The following is a 23,403-nucleotide window of genomic DNA, read 5'->3' on the forward strand; positions in this document are numbered from 1 at the left end:
GGTAGGTAACTGTTGGAATCTGTTGGCTTAAAGTATACCTTAGTACCTAGTTTATTTTCGTTTCTGAAAATGTTCAGGTCTAAAAAATGAATACTCTGTTGATTGTACTCACTTGTTAAAACAATGTTACAGGTATTGGTATTAAGATCTTTTAAAAAGATTTCCAACGTTAAAAGAGAGCCTGCCCATATAAAAAATAAGTCATCAATATATCTTCTATAAAATAGTAATTCTTTTGGTCTCACATTAAAAATTGTTTTGTCCTCCCACTCCGCCATAAAAAGATTGGCTATACTAGGGGCAAATTAATAGAATAGCCAAAATATCAAAGAGCAATAATTTAGAAATGTGGATCATGAAAGTTACTTTAAAGTGAATACTGCAATAATAACTAAAATATGTGATCCTTTAAAATACACAAAACTTTTGCCAACACAGTGTGATCCAGTGCTATCCAGAGACCAGAACAAAGACAGTATTAAAAAGATATGGGCTACATTATCATAGCAGAAAAATAAAAAATACATTTCCCTACATGCGACAACGCTCAGCATCAAGAACCCCATTGTTTTAAATTATACCTGTTCACATCTAAAGGTGTGAGGTTTTTTTTAGGCAAAATCCAACATTTTTGCTCCTAAAGGCTGTAATGCGAGTGTAGCGCTCACCCCCGAAGGAGCCGCTGAATTATCGGGTCTTCTGTCTCACCTCTGTGACACACCACAAACAATGAATCCACAGCACACCAGCACACCTTGTGAAGTTTTATAACAGATTTAATGACTGTGGGATAGAGCAAAAGCCCTTAATGTCTCCCCACTCTAATATAATACAACTAATAACAGAATGAGATAATACGTTTAGATTGAATGCGATGAACAGTAATATATCTATATACTTAGCAGTATCGACCCCACCCTAAACTACTGGCCAGTAGTACTGTCCTAGGCTAGCCAACGTTGGGGCCCTGGATGTATGACAGTTGTAGGAAATACACTTGTTGCAATGGCCAAAGGCCGCTCACCACTTTCAGTGTCTCTTAGGAAAGGAGGATGGCTGTCTGCGGAAGCGAGTGTCCCTCTCTCCTCAGACCGACTTCTGTGAAATGGATGCAGTCTTTTAAAGCCTCCGGCAGGACATCTCAGATCGTCTAGGGGCCGTCTGGGGAATCTGGCAATAACCTCTGTCAGCTGTACTCACTCAGTTGGGCAGGCTGGATTACTCCGGTGGCTGGATCGGCCCTGCGACCAGGCCTCAGTTCGATCGCTCAAAACACAGTCTCTCTCTGTTTCAGTAGACGAACATCAGTCTCTCCAAGAACTATTGCATAGAGCCTGTGTCTCAGTGGCAAACACACAGCTCTGACACAAGCTGTCTTAAATCACTCTGTGATGCAGATCTGTGTTCCCTGGTCACTGTTCCAGACTCCCTCTTCTCACTACTTCCTCCTGACTCCCCTCTCTCCTGGAACTTCCTGTCTCACAGCCTCCTGGGAAATGCAGTTTTCCAAATCTGTGCTCTCTGGCTCCACCTGCTGCAATATATATATATATCTACATCCTCTTAAATGGCTGAAAATCACAACAGGGCTACATTCTCCCCCTACTTAAAGTCTTTGGGGTCCCCCCCAAAGGGTAAACTGTATTTGTAAGTTCTACAGACAATATATACAGTATGAAAGGCACATATAAAGTTTATACTAGACCATCTGAATACCTTTACTGCGCATAGATAGATGCAGTCTATGACAACGTCTAGCAAGTGGAGGGGGCAGAGGAACACTCCACCAAGGTGTGCTGATGGTCGGGATTGGACACAAGTCCTTTGATACCTCTGTGGTTAGGGTGGACACTTTGGGTGATCTGCATACAGTAGTGATAGCTTCCTCTGTGCTGTTCCCTGGTGAGTCATAAGTGAGTCTCTGAGGAGGTCGCACCAGTCGTTTGGACCTTGATTCTAAAAACCCGGATGGGCCTTCATCTGCTGAGTCCTCTTCTACTTGCTGTGTTAACTGTTCAGTATCCTTTTCAACTGGCTGAACAGGGGCATCTTCTAACACTGAGGTTTCCGGCGAGAGACTTTCCACTTGAGAGGGTACAGAATTATCCTCGTTTGCTTGAGGCACAAATTCAGGGGCATCTGGTCTCAAATTGCTCAAATCCGGCTCAGGAGTCATAATAGTTGGATGAACATCCATAGGTTCAGATGGCCACATCCAACTCGGACACACATCTTCCTCATCGCTGTCGTCCTCACTTTCTCTTGTAGAAGGTGGCTGTTGGGACCGAGTAACAGGCGCTTGACGGGAAGTGGATGGAATGGGTGAAGGAGACTCATCTCTATCTGGTACCCGCACAGCTTCATTCAGAGGTAGGAGATGATTCCGATGCCAATTCTTCAGTGGCCCGGTCTTTCCCTCTGGTCGAATCTGGTACACTGGCAGGCCAGGCAATTGTTTACAGACGATATAGATCTGAGAGCTCCATCTATCAGCTAGTTTGTGCCTGGCCGAAGCACCCAAATTTCTCAATAGAACTCGATCACCTGGCTGTAAATCCTGTACCCGAACCCTCAAGTCATAGTTCCGTTTGTTTCTTTGTTCTCTACTCCCGGATGTCAAACGGGCCTTCTCAAATGCAGAAGCCAGGTTTCTCCTCAGTCTATCCACATAACCCTGGTGAGAGGCAATAGACGTCTGGTCAAGGGAGAGGCCAAAAGCTAAATCTACTGGTAATCGGGCTTCTCTTCCAAACATGAGGCGGTACGGTGAGTATCCTGTAACATCACTTTCTGTGCTATTGTAAGCATGCACAATGGTAGAGATATGCCGACTCCAGTGCTGTTTCTCCCTGATCGACAGTGTTCCCAACATATTGAGCAGAGTCCGATTGAATCTCTCCGGTTGTGCATCACCCTGGGGGTGATAGGGGGAGGTTCTTGACTTCTGAATCCCCAATAGATCCAAGAGCTGCCTGATGAGTCGACTTTCAAAGTCTCTGCCTTGATCAGAATGGATCCTCTGAGGTAGACCATAATGAACAAAGAACTTTTCTACTAGGACTTTGGCTACAGTAGGAGCACGTTGATCTTTGGTTGGAAAAGCTTGAGCATAACGGGTAAAGTGGTCTGTCACCACTAGGATATTTCCCTGTCCACTAGTGTCAGGCTCTAAGCAGAGGAAGTCAATACACACCAGGTCCATAGGCCCTTGACTCTGTAGATGGCTCATTGGAGCAGTCCTAGAAGGTAAAGTTTTCCTCTGGATACATCTTAGACAGGAATGGCAGTAGCTTTCAACTTCGGTTCTCATGCAGGGCCAATAGAATCTGTCTCGGACCAGTTTAAAAGTTCTCTCTGCTCCTAAGTGACCATGGTCATCATGCAAAGCTTTCAGCACATTTTCTCTATGCTTCTCTGGGAGGAACAACTGCTGCTTTTCTTCTAAGTCATCCGAGGGGCCCCTTCGGTAGACCACCCCGTCTAGCAGTTTCAACCGTTCCCACTCTTTGTGGACCAGACGAGCCTCTTTTGGTGAATCAGTTAGTAGGAGCCCTCTTTGACCCGCTTTCATTGCTCTCAGAGTTAACCCGATCAAAGGATCTTCAGCCTGATCTACTCTCAGGTCCTTCTTCGTGAAAGTAGGCAGGCCCTCACTCCTCAGCTGTGTAGGGTTACAATACATTTTAGGGACACCGGCAGCCATGACTCCTATGGCCTCTGCTCCAATCATTCCTTTGGTTCGGCACTCCACCCCTTGGCATAGGGCTTGAACTCCATCTGGAGTCAAATGAGTCCACTCTGTTTCTGGGACCCCTGTGCTATAGGGTCTCCTGGATAAGGCATCCGCGTCTTGGTTATTGACCCCAGGGCGATATTTGAGGCTGAAGCGGAATCCTGACAGGGCAGCCAACCACCGGTGCCCAGTGGCATCCAGTTTGGCCGTAGTGAGAATGTAAGTGAGTGGGTTGTTGTCAGTTCTGACCACGAAATTGGCCCCGTACAGGTAGTCTTTTAGTTTGTCCACCACTGTCCACTTCAAGGCCAGGAACTCCAACTTGTGAGTGGGGTAATTCTTCTCAGAAGGGGTGAGACCCCGACTCACATATGCCACCGGTCTCAGGAGGCCATCATATTCCTGGTATAGTACTCCTCCTAGCCCTTCTCTGCTAGCATCCACATGTAGTTCATAAGGCTTGGCAGGATCAGCGTAGGCAAGGACAGGAGCCTGTGTTAGACTTCCTTTCAATTGGAGGAAAGCTTTTTCACATTGGTCGGTCCATTCCTCCTGTATTGATTCACGAGGCTTCCTAGTTCCGTGGGCTGATGACATTGATTCATCTTCTGCTCCTTCCATTCTTAGAAGCGTGTTCAGAGGCTGAGCTATCTTGGCAAACCCCTCTACGAACCTCCTATAGTATGAGCAGAATCCTAGGAAGGACCGGAGTTCAGTAATATTACGAGGTCTCGGCCATGAAGCCACAGCTTCCAACTTCTTAGGGTCAGTTGATATGCCTTCTGCTGAAACAACATGTCCCAGGTACGTGACTGAAGGCAGACAGAACTGACACTTCTCTAAGGAAAGTTTCAATCCTTCTTCATGCAGCCGCTTCAAGACCTTTTCCAACCGCTGCTCATGTTCTTCCAGTGTTCTTCCGAAGACTATTAGGTCATCCAGATACACTAGTACCTCGATCAGGTGCATGTCTCCCACCGTCTTTTCCATTAGTCGTTGGAAAGTTGCTGGGGCTCCTGTGAGGCCTTGGGGCATTCTATTAAACTCAAAGAATCCCAGTGGACAGATGAAAGCAGTCTTCTCTTTATCTTCAGGATGCATGGGTATCTGGTGATATCCACTTCGCAGGTCAAGTACACTAAACCACTTTGCTCCGGACAGACACTGTAAGGCATCTTCTATTCGAGGAGTAGTGTATTGGTCGGGAATGGTTCTTTGGTTGAGTGTGCGGTAGTCTATGCACAAACGGATGGAACCGTTTTTCTTGCGAACTACCACGATGGGTGAGGCATAAGGACTCCTGGATTCTTGGATTATCCTGGTCCTTTTCAATTCAGCCAGCTGTTCCCTTAGGTCATCTAGATCTCCCAATGGGACTCGCCGTGACCTTTCTCGAAAGGGCTTGTCATCTTGGAGGCGAACGCGGTGCTGAGTGCTCCTAGCACACCCCACATCAAACTCATCCTTGGAGAATAAATCTTGCCACTTGAGGAGCTGAGACTGAATTCGCTTCTTCCACTCAGGCGAGACAGGGGCATCTTTAGGATAGAATCGTTCAGCTGGGATCTCTCTGTCTACTCCATCTATCAATTCAGTGGGTGAGAGGGGTGTGGCAGTGGCCACTTGTCCAATCGGCATCCGTGCCTTCAAGGTCACTGGGGAGTCTGACACATTGCATACACTTACAGAGACTCTCCCACGGGCCCGCTGTAGAGCTCTGGTGGATATTATCTCAGGCACCAATCCCACTCCAGATCTCTTCATATTTCTGGGATCAGTTTCCAGGACCACATAGGGGCCTGGTTGTGACCAATTCAACTTGACTGAGGCCCGGAAACTAGTCATTTCTCCTGGCTGTAAGACCTTCTCTGCTCTTTCTAATCTCCAAAGCCGTCCCACTTCTGCAGGGGCCCTCTGTTCTTGAATAATCCGTTGGTAGATTGGCCGCAACATCGGGTGCATCTCCTCTGAAGTAGAACTCTCTTCCGTCACTAATGGAGTTATAAGGCGTCTCACCAAGTCAGTATTTGTTCCCACAATCATAGAACTTCGATTAGCTCCTGGTGGGCGAGGACATACAATGGCTAAGGCGTCACAGACCCCTGGTTGTCCAACAGTTGCCGAACTGAACTCCAGCTTCACTTGTAGACATCCATCATATGGAAGCTTCTGAGTCCCGATACCCCAGATTTCGAGATCCTCTAACTCCATCAGGGGTAGATGCTTCAAATGCTTCTGGTAGAAGTCCCGGTAAATCAGTGTTACTTGAGCACCTGAATCGAGGAGAGCCTTTGTGTAAACCCCTTCTACTTGAACTGGGATAATGGGTGAAGGGCCTATCAACTGGTCAGGGAACTTCTTCGGAGTAGTAGAAGGCATAGACCCAGTCGGCTGCACTCTAGCCCTCTTCCTCGCTTGTGGTGGTTGTTTTCTTCCCCCTTTCGGGTGTTTAGGTTGTGGGTGTGCCTTGCCTCCCTCTGACACAGGACCAGACGCCAGGGGAGGGGATCTTTTTGTCGTAGCAGGTGAGGCTCTGGGTAAAGACTTGGGCCTCTTATTAGTATCCTGGGAATCAGAGCAGTCTTCAGTAGTTGGGCACCCAGTTTGCTCCCTCACTGGGGCCCTCTGTAGTTTCCCGCCGGTCGATAACTTCCTCTTGCATTCGATGGGCTCGGACAGGTATTTCGGTAATGACCCACTCCTCCGCAATTATAGCAGATGTTTGACGGTTTCTTGATAGGCACCACCTGAGTAGTAGATTCAGGAACTGGTTCTGAAGTGACTTTTTCAAGGGGCGACTTGACACCTGCAGACAATAGGGTTAGCATTTGCATCAGCTGGGAAACTTGAGCCTTTAATTGCTCCACTTCTGAATTCCCATTCGACACATTGAGCGTTCGAACCTCAGCAGGAAATGAAAATCCTGAGCCCTTCTTTTTCTCCTCTAGGATAGCCTCTTCCTCCCTTACCATCTTAATGAGATCAGAGTATCGCAAAGAGGTACCCCCTTGTAAGGTCTTCAACTGGATCCAGATAGGATCGGAACTCAGAGCGCCTCTCAGGATCTGTTTCATTCTAACTTGATCCATATCCCTGGCTTCTATTCCTTTCTTTAGTACAATCTGGTATAGCATTTTGTTTAGTCGTCGAATATACTCGGAAAGCTGCTCATTTTCCCGTTGAAACATGTGTTCAAATAGGAAGATTAGATCTGTAGCTTTCTCTGTGCGCCCAAACTCATCTTGTAGCATGCGAAGATAGTCATATGCTGTACAAGACTCCTGACTGAATTTCAAATTTCGGATGGCTTCTGCTGCAACGCCTTTCAGACTTTCAGTAATGCGTTGTTTCTTTTGAGCCTCTGGAACATCCCATTCTTCCAGTGCTTGCATAGCCTGTTCCAGGTTTCATACTCTTCTTCTCCCGGAGGTACAGGCTGCACTCCAGAAAAAATTCTCAACTTCCTGTAGCCATAGTTCACAGATGGCGAGGACATTTTTCTAACGCTCTCTACCAGTTTTCCTATGTCCATGAAGAAGGAAGCTGGGGGGTAGTTAGTGGTTGGTACAGAAGTGGTAGTTACTTCCACTGTGTCTGACATGGTCTGGCTTGGTCCCTCCAGACAACTTGCTGAGGTGAGTAGAGGGAATAACCGTGCTTTAACTTGTCCGGCTAGCTGGATGCTATCACCCTGGAAGCAGGTTGGGACTCCTTTCTTCCATTCTAGTAGGGCATAGGTATGGGAGACTTTTTGATCTATTTTCGTGTCTATTACAAACACTTTCTGGTCAGGTGCTAGTTTAGTTACTGTTTGACGGATCTGTTCCTCTGTCCATTTGTCAGCAGGAATGTCCATTACTATACTCAGCCCTAATTGGCCATTTTGTTCTTTGCACCACTCTGCTGCGGTGTTTGGATCCATTGCTGGCTCGTTTGTGCGGTTATCACTTTGCGAGAGGTATCAGAAGAAATCCCGGACGAGCACCCCACGTGTAGCGCTCACCCCCGAAGGAGCCGCTGAATTATCGGGTCTTCTGTCTCACCTCTGTGACACACCACAAACAATGAATCCACAGCACACCAGCACACCTTGTGAAGTTTTATAACAGATTTAATGACTGTGGGATAGAGCAAAAGCCCTTAATGTCTCCCCACTCTAATATAATACAACTAATAACAGAATGAGATAATACGTTTAGATTGAATGCGATGAACAGTAATATATCTATATACTTAGCAGTATCGACCCCACCCTAAACTACTGGCCAGTAGTACTGTCCTAGGCTAGCCAACGTTGGGGCCCTGGATGTATGACAGTTGTAGGAAATACACTTGTTGCAATGGCCAAAGGCCGCTCACCACTTTCAGTGTCTCTTAGGAAAGGAGGATGGCTGTCTGCGGAAGCGAGTGTCCCTCTCTCCTCAGACCGACTTCTGTGAAATGGATGCAGTCTTTTAAAGCCTCCGGCAGGACATCTCAGATCGTCTAGGGGCCGTCTGGGGAATCTGGCAATAACCTCTGTCAGCTGTACTCACTCAGTTGGGCAGGCTGGATTACTCCGGTGGCTGGATCGGCCCTGCGACCAGGCCTCAGTTCGATCGCTCAAAACACAGTCTCTCTCTGTTTCAGTAGACGAACATCAGTCTCTCCAAGAACTATTGCATAGAGCTTGTGTCTCAGTGGCAAACACACAGCTCTGACACAAGCTGTCTTAAATCACTCTGTGATGCAGATCTGTGTTCCCTGGTCACTGTTCCAGACTCCCTCTTCTCACTACTTCCTCCTGACTCCCCTCTCTCCTGGAACTTCCTGTCTCACAGCCTCCTGGGAAATGCAGTTTTCCAAATCTGTGCTCTCTGGCTCCACCTGCTGCAATATATATATATATCTACATCCTCTTAAATGGCTGAAAATCACAACAGGGCTACACGAGCATGCAAAAAAATGTGCAAAAACACGCCAGACATTTGTTTTTTAGGCGCTCTCATAATTAAAGTCTTTGGGGTCAAAAACAGGCTCTCTGTCCAAAAGAGGTTCATATATAGCACATCACTCATAGAAAAGCACGATAAGAAAAGTTTTAAAATTGCCTCTACACATTATGCTCAAGTGTAAATGGGGGCTAGTCCTTGTTGTGCAACATCTTCCATAGTCATATCAGATATTTCTGGATAGATAGCTACTATGTTTGGTTATCAATAAACCATCTGGTCTCTGCAGAATGCCATCTTAAAAACCAGTGGATCAGGATTACCCTGCAGGTGGTATGGCGGGGGGTCATAATATAATATTCTATCTTTTGGAAAGGGGCTCCACGCAAAGCACCCTGCAGTAGTTTATAGAGGATGCATTTTGCGTTCAAACATCCTCGAGAAGTCTCGGAGGGCTGAGAAGGATAATATCCTATGAGCTGTCCTTTAAAAAGAGATCAAAGGGCAAGCTGGTTCCTGAGATTGACCTATGTCAGAGAGCTTGCCCTCAGTGTGACGGCAACATTTGCTAGAGAATGTCAGCGATGATGGTAGAATCTACAAAAAATGCAGTTTGGACAGAGGACTCCCAAGGGGTGTCAATGTGGGTGTCTCTTTATTATGCTTGTGTGGGATAAAAAGAGCAATCTGATTCTCTCTCCCTCTCTAAGCCTCAGCCAAGAAACAAAACTTCAGAATGGATGGACTTTCTGTGTAAAGTATCATCATTACTCTTTTATTGTAACTGCTCTGTAACATCATTTGAATCTTGTTATGTATCTGTGTGTGATTTTCCTTCTAAAGGATAGATCCACCTTTCAGAGCATGTTACATGTTACACCCATAATACGGGTGTAACATGCTCCAGACCTTCCCACAGCACCCCTGATCCCCCCTCTTCTCCCTACACTCGCTGTCACATTTTGAAAAAAGGGTGGCTGTGCGGGGCTCCACCCACATGACCACGTCATTCATTCACAGTGATCTGTGAATGAGAGAACTACAAGTATGTCAGTCATTGTGTCTGACAACTTATAGTTCTCAATGGACTGCGAGTTTGCTGATGAGCGTTCTCATAAATCATTCATAAGCCCTGAGGCTTGTAAACAGCCAGCCCATATCAAAGGCTTGTCTACAGGATCCTGACATCGCACTCAGTGGTGGCCAGTAGTAGTTTTTTGGGGGGGAAGGGGTGGCTCACAGCACCACCCCACTCCCCCGCGGTCGGTCAGGTCTGGAGCACTTAACCCATCTTTGGTAGGCAGCATTTCTCCCGGGCTTCACCGGCGGCTTCCCCTGCTAGTCGGCCACTTCCCTTCCCTTGCTCTCCACAGGCATTGCGGCGGGTTCCGTTTCCTCCCTCCTCCTTGGTGGCCAATTCGGACTTAAACACGCTTCTGATTTGCCGGATTGAGGATCAGTGTTTCAACAGTGGATAGTGCCCCTGGATGACATAATTCTTTCACGAAACGCTTAGGGAAGAGCGACGCGCTGACCTCACTTTGTTACTGTTCGTGTAAGAAGGACGGGTTTGTTTGATTGTGTGCTGGCTGGCACATCAGACTTCAGGCTTTAACTGATGCAACTTTTGTAAGTGTGATACTCTGTTTTAACTTTTTAAATAAATTTAAAGGTTTTTACATTATTGGAGCATTTATGTTTCTTACATGCCACGTGTATCCACTCATGGGCTTGAATATCAATGAGGCAATCTAAAGAGTGGTGAGCGCGCTTGGTGCACTCTGGAAACAAGCTGTGCCTTTACTACATGCTTTCCCTGATCCTCTGTAACGGGGGATCACGGATATCTGGTAAGAAGTTATCCTTTCTGTAGCGGTGGTGGATTCAACACAGACTTTCTTTCACCAGCGTATGAGGAGGCTTGTTCATTTGTGGATGGACTTTATACATTAAGTTTTGCACGGGTGGATGTTATATTAACTCAACTCAATATACACAGACTTTTAGTTTTGTTTGGACATTGAATGATTTTATTTACATATGGTTTATAGGTCTTTTCACATATGCTTTTGCAAGGCTTAATTTTCCAAGGAATTTTTACATATGTATTTGTTCACTCAATTTACATGATTTATACTGAATTTTAGATGTGTTTCACAATTGTCATTTTTCATTGATTAATTCATGATTTACACCTGTTTGACTCACAGGTTTAGCGCGATTCTATTTTTCTTTTTCAATTTTATTCACTGTACTGGTGTTATACAGGATAATTGCTGCTTCTATCACATAATCTAAGAATAATTTTTATGATCTTAAAGATTTATCCTATAATTTATATTTCATGGCACGTTTTTTTTTCCTTTTTCCAATAGCGGATACTGATTCGCTGTTATAACACCTGGATCGGCTTGCGGCACAATGCTCTGCGCTCTGAACCCACCCTATTTTGAAGCCTATTAGAGCCTCTGGCTCTAATCAGGTGCTTCAAACCACCCTCCCCCGCCCTGCCGTTATTCATTCACCCGGTGTCCTGAAAAGGCACCGGACGCATGAATAGGGGGTGGCGGACGTGGATCATAGAGCATGAATAGGGGGTGGTGGCCATGGACAGAGGGGGCGGCGCCCAGGCACCCATAATGGACGGTCTGCCAACGATTCCCCCTGATCCACTGATTATGGTTGCAATGCTTTGAAGGCTTCTGTGTGGAAAAATAATAAATGCATATTTTTTTTTCCTGCAAAAATATGTGTATTTATTATTTTTACCAAAAGGTTTAATAAATCCTCTGCTACTGCTAATACACTGCTGTTATTATTATCATCAGTATTAATATTATTATAACTCTAGCAGGTAAGCTTAATTCAGAGACAGACAGAGTAAAATATATATTTCAGGCTTTGTACGTACAGGCTTCAGCATGTTAAAGACAAGTGTATATAGAATTTTTTTTATAAAATATTTGCAAAGATTTCATCAAGTTTCAACAGCTTTTTGGAGCAGCTCCAGCGAGCTAAAGATGATGGAGGGTTGGTGGTCCCCAACCCTTGGGTATACTACTTGGCAGCACAGCTACAGCATTTGGTAGGCTCCATGGCTCGGGACCCTGTGGGATCGGTGGCACGGCTGATGCTGTTTGCTTCTGGAGCCGAAACCATTCCCCTGGGCCTGGAGGCACAAATGTTTCTCAAATCCAACAAGCTAAACCCGACATTAACGTTAACTCAAAAGGTGTGGAACAAGGGCAGGCAGCTTCAGGGGGTGAGGGGGTTCACTGAATATAGTCCTATATGGAATAACTCCTCTTACATTGAATTGGCTAAATTGCAGCAGGGATCCCGATGGAAGACTTATTGGATAACTATGTTGTCTCAGATATTCCATAATGGCAGGCTGCTGACGTTTTCTCAGCTGCAGGCTTGATTCGACCTTCCGGCATCTATGTGGCTCTCATATCTTCAGCTTAGGCACGCAGTGGCGGCACAGGGGAATGCTGTGGAGTGGACGTTGTCACCCGCTCTGGTATTTCACTTGCTGAGACAAACCTCCGAGACCAAAGGAATTATTTCCCAGTGCTATCAGATGCTACTGTCTAGACACCTGGACGCGTACCCGTGCGGGGCCCTGTCTGCCTGGCAGAGGGATCTCGGCCAGGTTACGGGCGACCAGTGGGAGGAAGCCCTTCAGTCCCTAACTACGTGCTCCCTAAATGTCACACAAAAGGTTTCACAACTTTACATATTGCTGAGGGTATACTATACACCGGTGAGATTGCACAGGATGGGTAGGCGGGCGGACCCGTTGTGCTGCAGATGCCAACAGCACGAGGGGGACCTAATACATCTCCTGTGGCGATGTCCAAAACTACACAGATACTGGGGTGGGGTGGTGGAGACAATCAACTCTGCTTTTCAGACAAAGGTTTCCGGTCGATCCTGTTTGTTGCCTGCTGGGGGTGCTGGAAGATGCAGTCCCCGAGGAGGCGACCAGGGTGGCTGTCTCTAGGACACTGTTCCAGGCTAGAAAACTGATCCTAATGGGGTGGAAGTAAGTCTCCCCGCCGACCCATTCCTCATGGATTTCCCACGTGGGAAAGGCATTGGTGATGGAGAAGTATATCTATCAACATAGAGGGTGTCCTGGCAGATTTGAGAGGATATGGGGGATGTGGCTGGATACGCCGGGTTTGAGCCCCAGGGAGCTTGTCATGACCAGACTTTTGAGGTGCTTGTAGACATCTACTAATGTGGGATCACTGGGGCATGTCGATTGTATTATTGATGTCGGGTGGGTGGGCATGCATAGTTGTTACATGGGGAGAACTGGTACCGGTGGGCAAGGAGGGGGATGTGTCTATCTTTCTGTATGTTATATGTTTGTGAGGACTTAAAGCAGTTCTCCACCCTAAAGTGAAGTCCCGCTGATCGGAACCCTCCCCCCCTCCAGTGTCACATTTGACACCTTTCAGGGGGAGGGGGGTGCAGATACCTGTCTAAAGACTGGTATTTGCACCCACTTCTGGCCCGGCATTCACGGCAAAAGACGGGCATTGCGTCACATCCCGTCCCCCCCCGTTGAGTGCTGGGAACACTCGGCTCCCAGCACACAGCGGGAGCCAATCGGCCGGCGCGACTCGCGCATGCGCCGTAGGGAACCGGGCAGTGAAGCCGCAGTGCTTCACTTCCTGGTTCCCTTAGCGTGGATGGAGGGGGGAGCAGCAGGGTGACGAGCGATCGCTCGTGCTCTGCTGCGGACGGCGCTGGACTCCAGGACAGGTAAGTGTCCTTATATTAAAAGTCAGCAGCTGCAGTATTTGTAGCTGCTGGTTTTTAATATATTTTTGGGGTGGAACATCCGCTTTAATCTATGTCTGTGCAATGGAGAGCTGTACTGTTTGTGCAAACTTGTGTATGTATCAATAAACACCTTTCTGATTTAAAAAAAAAAAGTTTCAACAGCTTTGATTAAGCCTTTTAGGTAAACTTCAGTTTCCGAAAGAGGATGTCAAACATAAATCCCAAAAGGAGTGCTGATTGTTCTTTAAAAAAAATGCTGCTAGCAGGCTTTTAACAAGTATGCAATCCCACTGAAGTATTTTAGCAGCTTATTTAACCATAAAAGCCAGCACTTCCTTTAAGATCTATATTTAAACTTCCCAAACTGGAGCAGAATGGTGTTTTATTGAAGCTGGCTGAAAGCTTTGCAAAAGTTTTTCTTTGCAGACATTTGCAGCACACACAAAAGCCTGCATGTACAAGGCTCTACTCAATAAGCAAGTTTATGTGTAGGTGAGGTACCCATAGACATTGGATCGCAGTCTGTTGGTCTTGCAATTTTGGATGGATCAGGGTCAATGTGAAGTGATAGCCTTCTGATGGTTCCCAATGGAAGAGGACAAAGTTATTGGAAGGGTCAGAAAACCTTGCCCAATCAATATTGATTCCCACAAGATACGTCTCTTTTATTGCACTCCTTTACTTCAAAAGCAAAAAGTCTCCAATATGATCTGCAGTTAGGCCAAGTGGTTGCGATGTCCATGCTGAAGAAAACTTAACAAATGAATAAAAAAATACTTTGCAGATGTTGTCTGTACAACTCACCCAGACATGCCTGCGGCTCCAATTGCCAGTGATTTAGACAGAGATTCAGGCCAGCTTGAGGGTAATGCACGCAGTACTTTGCCATCAGATATGAAGTGTGTTGTCCATCCACCATGTCCAACATAGTATCCTCCCACTGGGAACTCAGGATTTTTACTCTCTGTTACCCTACAGAACACAAAACAAAATACAGAGAGGTGTATAATATATATCAAAAGAGGCACAACAAAACCAGCCTGAGGTTTAGTCAATACTTAAAGCCAACCTATTCTTTGCCAATGCAAGGCAAAGTAACAACATGTTTACCTTAATCCCCTCTACTCAGCACCACATGCTCATGTGTCCTGCCCACTCCCTGCCACACTATTCAGCCAACAGTAGGGATGAGCTTCGTGTTCGAGTCGAACCCATGTTCGACTCGAACATCGTATGTTCGACTGTTCGTCGAAATACGAACGTTACGGGCCGTTCGCGCCAAATTCAAGTGGCCCGTCACGGGCCATAATTCGCTGCGGCATCGCAGTGCATTGCTGGCTGATGATTGGCTGATGATTGGCCAATCATGCACTATGACCCGCATGCTTGGCCAATCACAGCGTGCAAAAAACAGAGTCATAATTGGACAAAGCCAGGGTGGCTTTGGCCAATTATGGCTCAGGGAGTTTAGTACACGCCCCACACTATAAAAGGCCGCCTGCAGGTCGGCCTTGTGTAGTGTGTTGCGGCGGTGGTTAGAGACAGAGAGAGAGAGTGTCATTTCTAGGTAGTTAGAGCAGGCAGGCTAGTCAGTTAAAGTTACAGTGTGTAGAGGATATATATGCATCCCAGGTGTTGTACATATATTTATACACTGCAGGGCCGGTACAAGGCAGGGGCGGGCGGGGCGAGTGCCCTGGGCGCTACCATTCCGTATAGGAGGGGGGCGCAGTTCTGACAAACATGCAGCCACGACCGCCGCCCGCCAGACCAGTACACTTGTGTGTCACTGTCTAGTACTAGTAGTAAGCGCGGGCAGCGGCTGCCGAGTGCGCTCCTCACCTCCTCGCTCCCTTTCCTCTTTGTTTACTAACTCCCCCTATGGAGTCAGTTGGTCCATTCCAGCTCCGAGAGCCGCGTGACGTCACGGCCGGAGGCGGGCTGAGAGAGGGAGGACTCGGAGCAGCACTGCGCAGGGAGCTGTGTCTGCTGAGCTGGCTGGCAAGGACTAGTCACGAGGAGCCCGAGCGTGCCTAGCAGCAGTGTGCTACGCTACAGTCAGTACTGCAAAGAAGACTACTGACTACTAAAAAGTAAGCAGAACAGAACAGAACCTGTTAAAGCAAGTAATTAAATGACTGTATTGGGGGGGGGGGGGGCGGGGTAACCTGACTGAGGTGATCAGCACTTTGTGTTACTTTGAGCCATGCCTTCTCTGACTAGCAAAACAAAAAAAAATCAATTGCAGCCTCACTATGCCACCAAACGCAGCCACTGTACCAACACACGCAGCCACTGTACCAACACACGCAGCCACTGTGCCATCAATTGTCGCCACTGTGCCCATCACACACAGCCACTGTACCATCACACGCAGCCACTGTGCCAATCACACGCAGCCACTGTGCCCATCACACACAGCCACTGTTCCAACACACGCAGCCACTGTGCCAATACACTCAGCCACTGTGCCCATCACATGCAGCCACTGTGCCCATCACACACAGCCACTGTTCCAACACACACAGCCACTGTTCCAACACACGCAGCCACTGTGCCAATACACTCAGCCACTGTGCCATCAATTGTCGCCACTGTGCCCATCACACGCAGCCACTGTGCCCATCACACGCAGCCACTGTGCCCATCACACGCAGCCACTGTGCCCATCACATGCAGCCACTGTGCTAACACACGCAGCCACTGTGCCAATACACCATCAATTGCTGCCAGTGTGCCAATCAATTGCCGCCAGTGTGCCCATCAATTGCCGCCAGTGTGCCCATCACACACAGCCACTGTGCCCATCACACGCAGCCACTGTGCCCATCACACGCAGCCACTGTGCCCATCACACGCAGCCACTGTGCCATCAAACACAGCCACTGAGTGGCTGTGTTTGATGGCACAGTGGCTGCGTTTGATAGCACAGTGGCTGCGTTTAATGGGCATACTGGCAGCACACTGGCGGCAATTGATGGGGCAAACTGGCAACAATTGATGGTTACAGACTGTGTTTGTGTTATTTTGAGCCATCATTGATTCTTTCTTAAAAACGGGGGGGGGGGGGCACAGTTTGCCATCTTCGCCCTGGGCACCAAATGGCCTTGTCCCAGCACTGATACACTGTATAGTTTTGCTAGATCAGCTCTTCCTAATTTACTGGCAGGCAGGTGATTGTGCTAGTATTCTCACATGGTGTATTGCCTGTGTCCTCTGCAGTGTGCACCATAAAGCTACGTAGTGTGTGTACTGCCTTTGTCCTCTGCAGTTTGCAGCTAAAGCTACTTGGTGTGTACTGTCCGTGTCCTTTGTAGTTTGCACCTAAAGCTACTTGGTGTGCACTGCCCGTGTCCTCTGCAGTTTGCACCTAAAACTACGTAGTGTGTGTACTGCCTTTGTCCTCTGCAGTTTGCACCTAAAGCTAATTAGTGTGTACTGCCTGTGTCCTCTGCAGTGTGCACCATAAAGCTACTTGGTGTGTACTGCCTTTGTCCTCTGCAGTTTGCACCTAAAGCTACGTAGTGTGTACTGCCTTTGTCCTCTGCAGTTTGCACCTAAAGCTACTTGGTGTGTACTGCCCGTGTCCCCTGCAGGCCATTAGTATGTCTGGAAGGACAACAAGGAGAGGCAGAGAGTCACGAGGGCAAGCAGGCTCTGCATCTAGAGGCAACAGTGCTGGTCATGGACACAGTGCATCCTCATCAGCACGTGGTCGTTGGACACTCTCATCCTTGTTTTTGACAGCTGGCCGTGTTGAGCTGCAACATGCTGAAGACTTGGTAGAGTGGATGACCTAGCCGTTCTCATCCTCCTCATCCTCTCTCACCCAGGCTCAGGGTACTTTGTCTGGCAAAGCAGCTGCCAAGACGTCCTCTTCCCTCTGCTCAATGGCATCAGTCACTTCTTCCCTAGCCCCACCACGTCCTCCTGAGGAGTCCCCTGAACTGTTTGACCACAGTGTTGGGTACATGCTGCATGAGGATGCGCAGCGTTTTGAAGGCTCCGATGATGGTACACAGCTAGAGGAAGGCAATCTGGCAGTCATGTTCCCCCCAGCTGCAGCATACTGCCAGGTTTTCTACAGTGATGAGGAGGGAGGGGGTGATGAGGTCATTGACTCTACGTGGGTGCCTGATAGGAGAGAGGAGGAGGAGGAGGAGGCACAGGCACATCTCCAACAAGGCAGGATGCCCTCCAGGGGCCAGCTTAAGGGCAGCACACCGACTGCATCACAACGCAGAGCTACGCATGTTCAGGGCGCTGCTGTGTCTCAGCGTTATTCCAAAAGTTCTTTGGTGTGGGCCTTTTTTGAGACAAGTGCATCAGATCGCACCGCTGCTATTTGCAACATATGTCTCAAGCGTATGTCGCGTCGCCAAATCATCACCCGCTAGGGCACCACATGCTGTTCAAGGGGCTACGCAGGTACGCAGGCAAAGAGATGCTATGCAGTGCTTGAGCTGGTGTGCTTGGGGGACAGGAGCCACACTGGGGCAGAGGTTCTGTCAGCTCTGCAGGGGCGGGCTCAGAGGTGGTTGATGCCACGCCAGCTTAAGCCAGGAATGGTGGTTAGCGACAATGGCACCAACCTCCTCTCCACCCTGCGACAGGGACAACTGACCCACGTGCCCTGTTTTGCTCATGTCCTTAATTTGATGGTGCAGCGGTTCTTGGGCAGGTACCTGGGCTTACAGGATGTCCTAAAGCAGGCCAGGAAAGTCTGTGTGCATTTCCGACGGTCATATAATGCCAGTGCTCGACTGGCAGACCTCCAAAGGGAATACAACCTGCCCAAGAACCGCCTAATCTGTGACATGCCCACCAGGTGGAACTCTACGTTGGCCATGCTGCAGCGGCTGCACGCGCAGCAGAGGGCCATCAATGAGTATCTGTTCCAATATGGCAGCAGAACTGGGTCAGGGGAGCTTGTTTTTTTTCCCCACGCCAGTGGGCCATGATCAGGGATGCATGCACTGTCCTGTCACCATTTGAGTAGGCCACGAGGATGGTGAGCAGTGACAGTGCATGCATCAGTGAGACTGTCCCTCTTATTCACATGTTGGAGCACATGCTGCATGGAATAATGGACAGGGCCCTTGAGGCAGAACAGAGGGAGGAAGAGGAGGACTTCCTTACCTCTCAAGGCCCCTTTTATCCAGACAGTGTTCCTGCTTGCCCGCCTATCACACAGGAGGAGGACGAGGAGGAGGAGGAGGATTGTGTCAGCATGGAGCCTAGCACTCAGCATCAGTCTTCAAAGGGATCAATTACAGTCCCAAGGAACCCATGGACTTGTACGTGGCTGCAGATCATGTCGTCCTCAGTGACCCCGAGGACTCCGCACCGAGTGCCTCAGCAAACCTACGTTGTATGGCCTCCCTGATCCTGCAAAGCCTGCGGAAGGATCTTCGCATTCGTGCTATCAAGGAGAGGGATCATTACTGGCTGGCAACTCTCCTTGATCCACGTTACAAGAATAAGGTTGCGGACCTTATCTTGCCGGCGCAGAGGGAGCAATATATGAAACATCTTCGGGAGGCCTTGCAGAAAGGTGTGTGCAACCTGTTCCCAGAGACTGGGGGGTTACAAAATCCAGGTCCTGGACAACGTGTTGCTGAGGCTTCAGTCAGTCACAGAAGGAGCGGTGGAGAAGGTGGCCGTCTGACCGATGCGTTCAGACAATTTTTTAGTCCACAGCCCCAAGGTATGACCGGTTCCAGCAACCATCGCCAGCGTCTGTTTTAATGCGGGAATACCTAGGGGCAAGATCAGACTTGGACACATTTCCCACCGAAAATCCTCTGGCTTACTGGGTCTTGAGGATGGATCACTGGCCAGAGCTCGCACAGTACGCAATTGAGCTACTGGCTTGTCCTGCATCCAGCGTTCTTTCAGAACGCACATTCAGTGCTGCTGGAGGCTTTGTAACCGATCACAGGGTGCACTTCTCCACCGACTCGGTCGATCGACTGACCTTCATAAAAATGAATCAGGCTTGGAGCACCTGATGCTGATGTAACTGAAGTCAAGTGCTACGTGAATCCGGGCCTTTGTCTATAGAGGGAATAGGCATCTACCCATAGAACCAACTTTTGTATCCTGAAACCAAAGCAATAATGAAATCCAGTCGTGAATGCGCTTAAAGCGGATGTGCCATGGGAAAAAAATATTAAAAGCCAGCAGCTACAAATACTGCAGCTGCTGACTTTTAATATTAGGACACTTACCTGTCCTGGAGTCCAGCGCCGATCGCAGCAGAGGACGAGCGATCGCTCGTCTCTCTGCTGCTCCCCCCGCCATCCACGCTGAGGGAACCAGGAAGTGAAGCGCTGCGGCTTCACTGCCCGGTTCCCTACGGCGCATGCGCGAGTCGCGCCGCGCCCGCCGATTGGCTCCCGCTGTGTGCTGGGAGCCGAGAGTTCCCAGCACACAACGGGGGGGCGACGGGATGTGATGGAATGCCGGGCCGGAGGTGGGTGCAAATACCTGTCTTTAGACAGGTATCTGCACCCCCCTGAAAGGTGTCAAATGTGACACCGGAGGGGGGGAGGGTTCCGATCAGCGGGACTCCACTTTAGGGTGGAGAACCGCTTTAAGCAGAAAGCTGAACTGTTATAAATGTGCAGGCTAACTTATTAAATATTTATATTTCCCCATATTTATATTTATTATATTTATCAGTTGCAATATGATGCGGTGTTGGAAAGTGCCATTATCCCCATGTAAACTAAAATAGTAAAAAAAAGGTGTCTACCTGTTGGCTATTTTGGGTTTCCCATGTGGATTTTCACCGTTATGAGATGCTCCGTCTGTCAAATGTGTAGCCGCTATCTATGAATTGTAACTGTTTTTTTTTTTTTTTTATGAATTTTTGTATAAATATAGGGCCAGATTCACAGTCGAGATACGACGGAGTATCTCAGATACTCCGTCGTATCTCTCAGAGTATCTATGCGACTGATTCATAGAATCAGTTACGCATAGATATCCCTAAGGTCCGACAGGTGTAATTGTTTTACACTGTCGGATCTTAGGATGCAGTACCGCGGCCGCCGATGGGGGGAGTTTGCGTCGTAAACCAGCGTCGGGTATGCAAATTAGGAGTTACGGCGATCCACGACGGATTTTCGCGTTCGGTACGTCGCCGCTAGTCTAGTTTCCCGTCGCAAAGTTAGTCGTCGTTTTGGGTGCCTTAACTTTAGTCAGCAAACGTATTGCTGTCTAAAGTATGGCCGTCGTTCCCGCGTCGAAATGTAAAAATTAACGTTGTTTGCGTAACACGTCCGGGAATACGTGCGTCGCCATTCGAAAAAATTACATCACTTCGCCCAAAGCACGGCGGGAGTTAGGAAACGGAGCATGCGCAGTAGGTCCGGCGCAGGAGCGCGCCTAATTTAAATGGCACACGCCCATCGCAAGTGCTTTGTGAATAAGGCACTTGCGATAAAAACTTGCAGCGGTGTAACGTATCTACGATATGTTACGCCGCCGCTAGTCTACGTGAATCTGGCCCAAAGCTTTTCTATTGATCTTACCTATAAAACATTTTTTTGAGCCTGTGCCTCCATAGTCCCACTTCAAGAGGGTTTATATGTTATATTAAATTTATCAGAATCGGGATTTTAGCTGTAGTGTCAGTGGATCAGAAACCACCTGAAATTTGCTGGCATGTCATCTTTTACCTTACACAATGAAAACTAGGTAAGGTTGGGCAATTGATAGGCTAACAGTTATCAAACATCAGGTGACTCTGATTGTAAGGAAAACAAAATGCAGGCTCCATGTGAAGGTAGAAATAATTTACCTGGCGACCTGGGTTCCTAACTTATCATAAATGTACAGGCTAATGTATTAAATATTTATATTTTCCTTTAATATATCTTTTTTTAGTTTGTCTGATGTTGACACTTTAGCTAAAATCCAGAAAAACACATTTAAGAGGTGCTTGCATTTTAATGCTTATTCCAATGGTACAAGCAGGGAAATCTTCAAATGAGTTCACTCATTCTGGTAGGGCACCTCTCAAACACACCTCCTTGATGGATACCCTAAAGCAACTCAAAGTTCACAAATAGTCACCAAACCGCAAAGTATACCAATTGCAACTGGAAGAAGGAGAAGAAAGATCCCCGGGGGCTGCACATCCACTGAGTCCTATGGTGGTATGAGAGACACAGCCTCAGCTTGGGTTCCTGCTAGGCCATGCCCCAACGTGTTTCACTCTGGACTCTGGATGTCCGGCACCTCTCTTCCTTCCAGTGACTACAAGAGCTGGGGAGAGCTCCATCCCTTGCTGGCACTCCTGAAGTGGTTGCAGCATCACCAACATTAATCCCAATAGTGATCGAGACTGAGCAGCACACTAAACAAACCGTGGGTCACAGTGTATACCAGTTGTAACACTGTAATCAACTTCTGCTGATTACATTGCCACAATTGCTATAATTAAAATCCAAAAGGAGGGTTTACACCATATGATGTAATCATAGGCGTGCGCAGCCTATTGCATTAGGGTGTGCACCTCAAACCTCAAACACACATGCGTGTGTGTGTGTATATATATACACACCCACACACACACACACGCGCGCGCGCCTGCGCTTCCACACTTCTCTTATAAGCCGAACCATCAGTGGGAGATCTTCCCCCATCTACACACAGAGCCAGGGTGGTCTTAAAAGTATCATGGGCCCCTGGGCAAAATTATACACTGGGGCCCCCTACCATAAGGTGACCAGATTTTTTAAATGAAAACCGGGGACATATTTTTTTTTTACTAGTAATGGCGGCAATAAGCGACTCAATCCCCGTCGCCACTGCTGCACCACCTCACAGCCTGTCAAGTCTTAGTCTCCGGTCCCCGGCTACTACTCGGTGGGGAGCGGAGGAAGATTACAAAGGAAAGCCAAGGAGATAAGCAGGCAGGCGGTTGGCCGGAACTTGAGCCAAGGCAGAAGAACATGCAAGCGGAGCTGAATGGGCATGCACCCGAAACTGAAGAAAAATTCCCTCCGCTTCGACCAGCACACGATCATCAGAAAGGGGCACAAATAATGGAAAAAATACACCCCCCTAAGTTAGCGGCGGAGCGGGGGGGTGTAATTCAGATTTTTATTTTTTTTGCACTGACTGTCTTTGAAATTGCCCCAGCCCCTGTTCAAATCCAATCCGGGGACAAAACCGGGGACAGACTTGGTCCGGGGACAGTGTCTTCAATCCGGGGACTGTCCCCTGAAACTGGGGATGTCTGGTCACCCTACCCTACCAGGGTTATCGCAACAAAAAGTGTGTGTGTGGTAGGGTGAGGGGGATTAACTTTTTTTTGTGCAGGGTTCAGAAGAACGCTACATACAGAGTTTACTGTTCAGGAGAGCGCCAGCACAGAGTGCAGACTTCAGGCGTGAGCTATGCACAGGGTACAGAGTTCAGAAATGCACCATGTGCAGAGTTTAGGAGTAAGCTAGGTGCAGAGTTCAAGCGTGTGCTATGTACATTCAGAAGTGTGCTATGTAGAGTGCAGAGTTCAGGTGTGTGCTACAAACTGAGTGCACAGTTCAGGAGTGAGCAGAGATCATACATAGTTCAGACGTGAGCTACATGCAGGGTGCAGAGTTCAAGAAGGCGCTATGTAAAGAGTTCTAATGTGAGCTATGTGCAAGCTGCAGGTGTTCAGAAGTGGGCGAGTGCAGAGTTCAGGTGTGCGCTATGCACAGAATGCAAATTTCAGGTGTGTGCTATGCAAAGAGTACAGATAAGCACTACACACAGGGTGCACAATTCAGGAGTGAGCTAGTTACAGGGTGAAGAAAGCATGTGTGTGCTAGGTACAGAGTTCAGGCATGAGCTGCGTGCAGGGTGCAGAGTTCAGAAGTGCACTATGTAGAGTGAAGAGTACAGGCATTCCCTATGCACAGGGTGCAGAGTCCAGACATGTGCTAT

At 48.0% G+C, this 23,403-nt stretch overlaps 1 protein-coding gene across 2 annotated transcripts in view; it reads right to left on the bottom strand.

Moving 5' to 3' along the window:
• The window catches only part of LOC120945936 (prostaglandin reductase 1-like), an 87,600-nt gene that overhangs the window by 33,149 nt on the left and 31,048 nt on the right, over positions 1-23,403 (bottom strand). For both annotated transcript variants that reach the window (XM_040360526.1, XM_040360536.1), the window contains one exon: positions 14,266-14,433. In XM_040360526.1, coding sequence (XP_040216460.1) covers positions 14,266-14,433 — 168 coding nt within the window. The remainder of the gene's footprint in view (positions 1-14,265; positions 14,434-23,403) is intronic.

Source organism: Rana temporaria, chromosome 1 (genome assembly GCF_905171775.1).
Source record: "Rana temporaria chromosome 1, aRanTem1.1, whole genome shotgun sequence".
Taxonomy (NCBI): domain Eukaryota; kingdom Metazoa; phylum Chordata; class Amphibia; order Anura; family Ranidae; genus Rana; species Rana temporaria.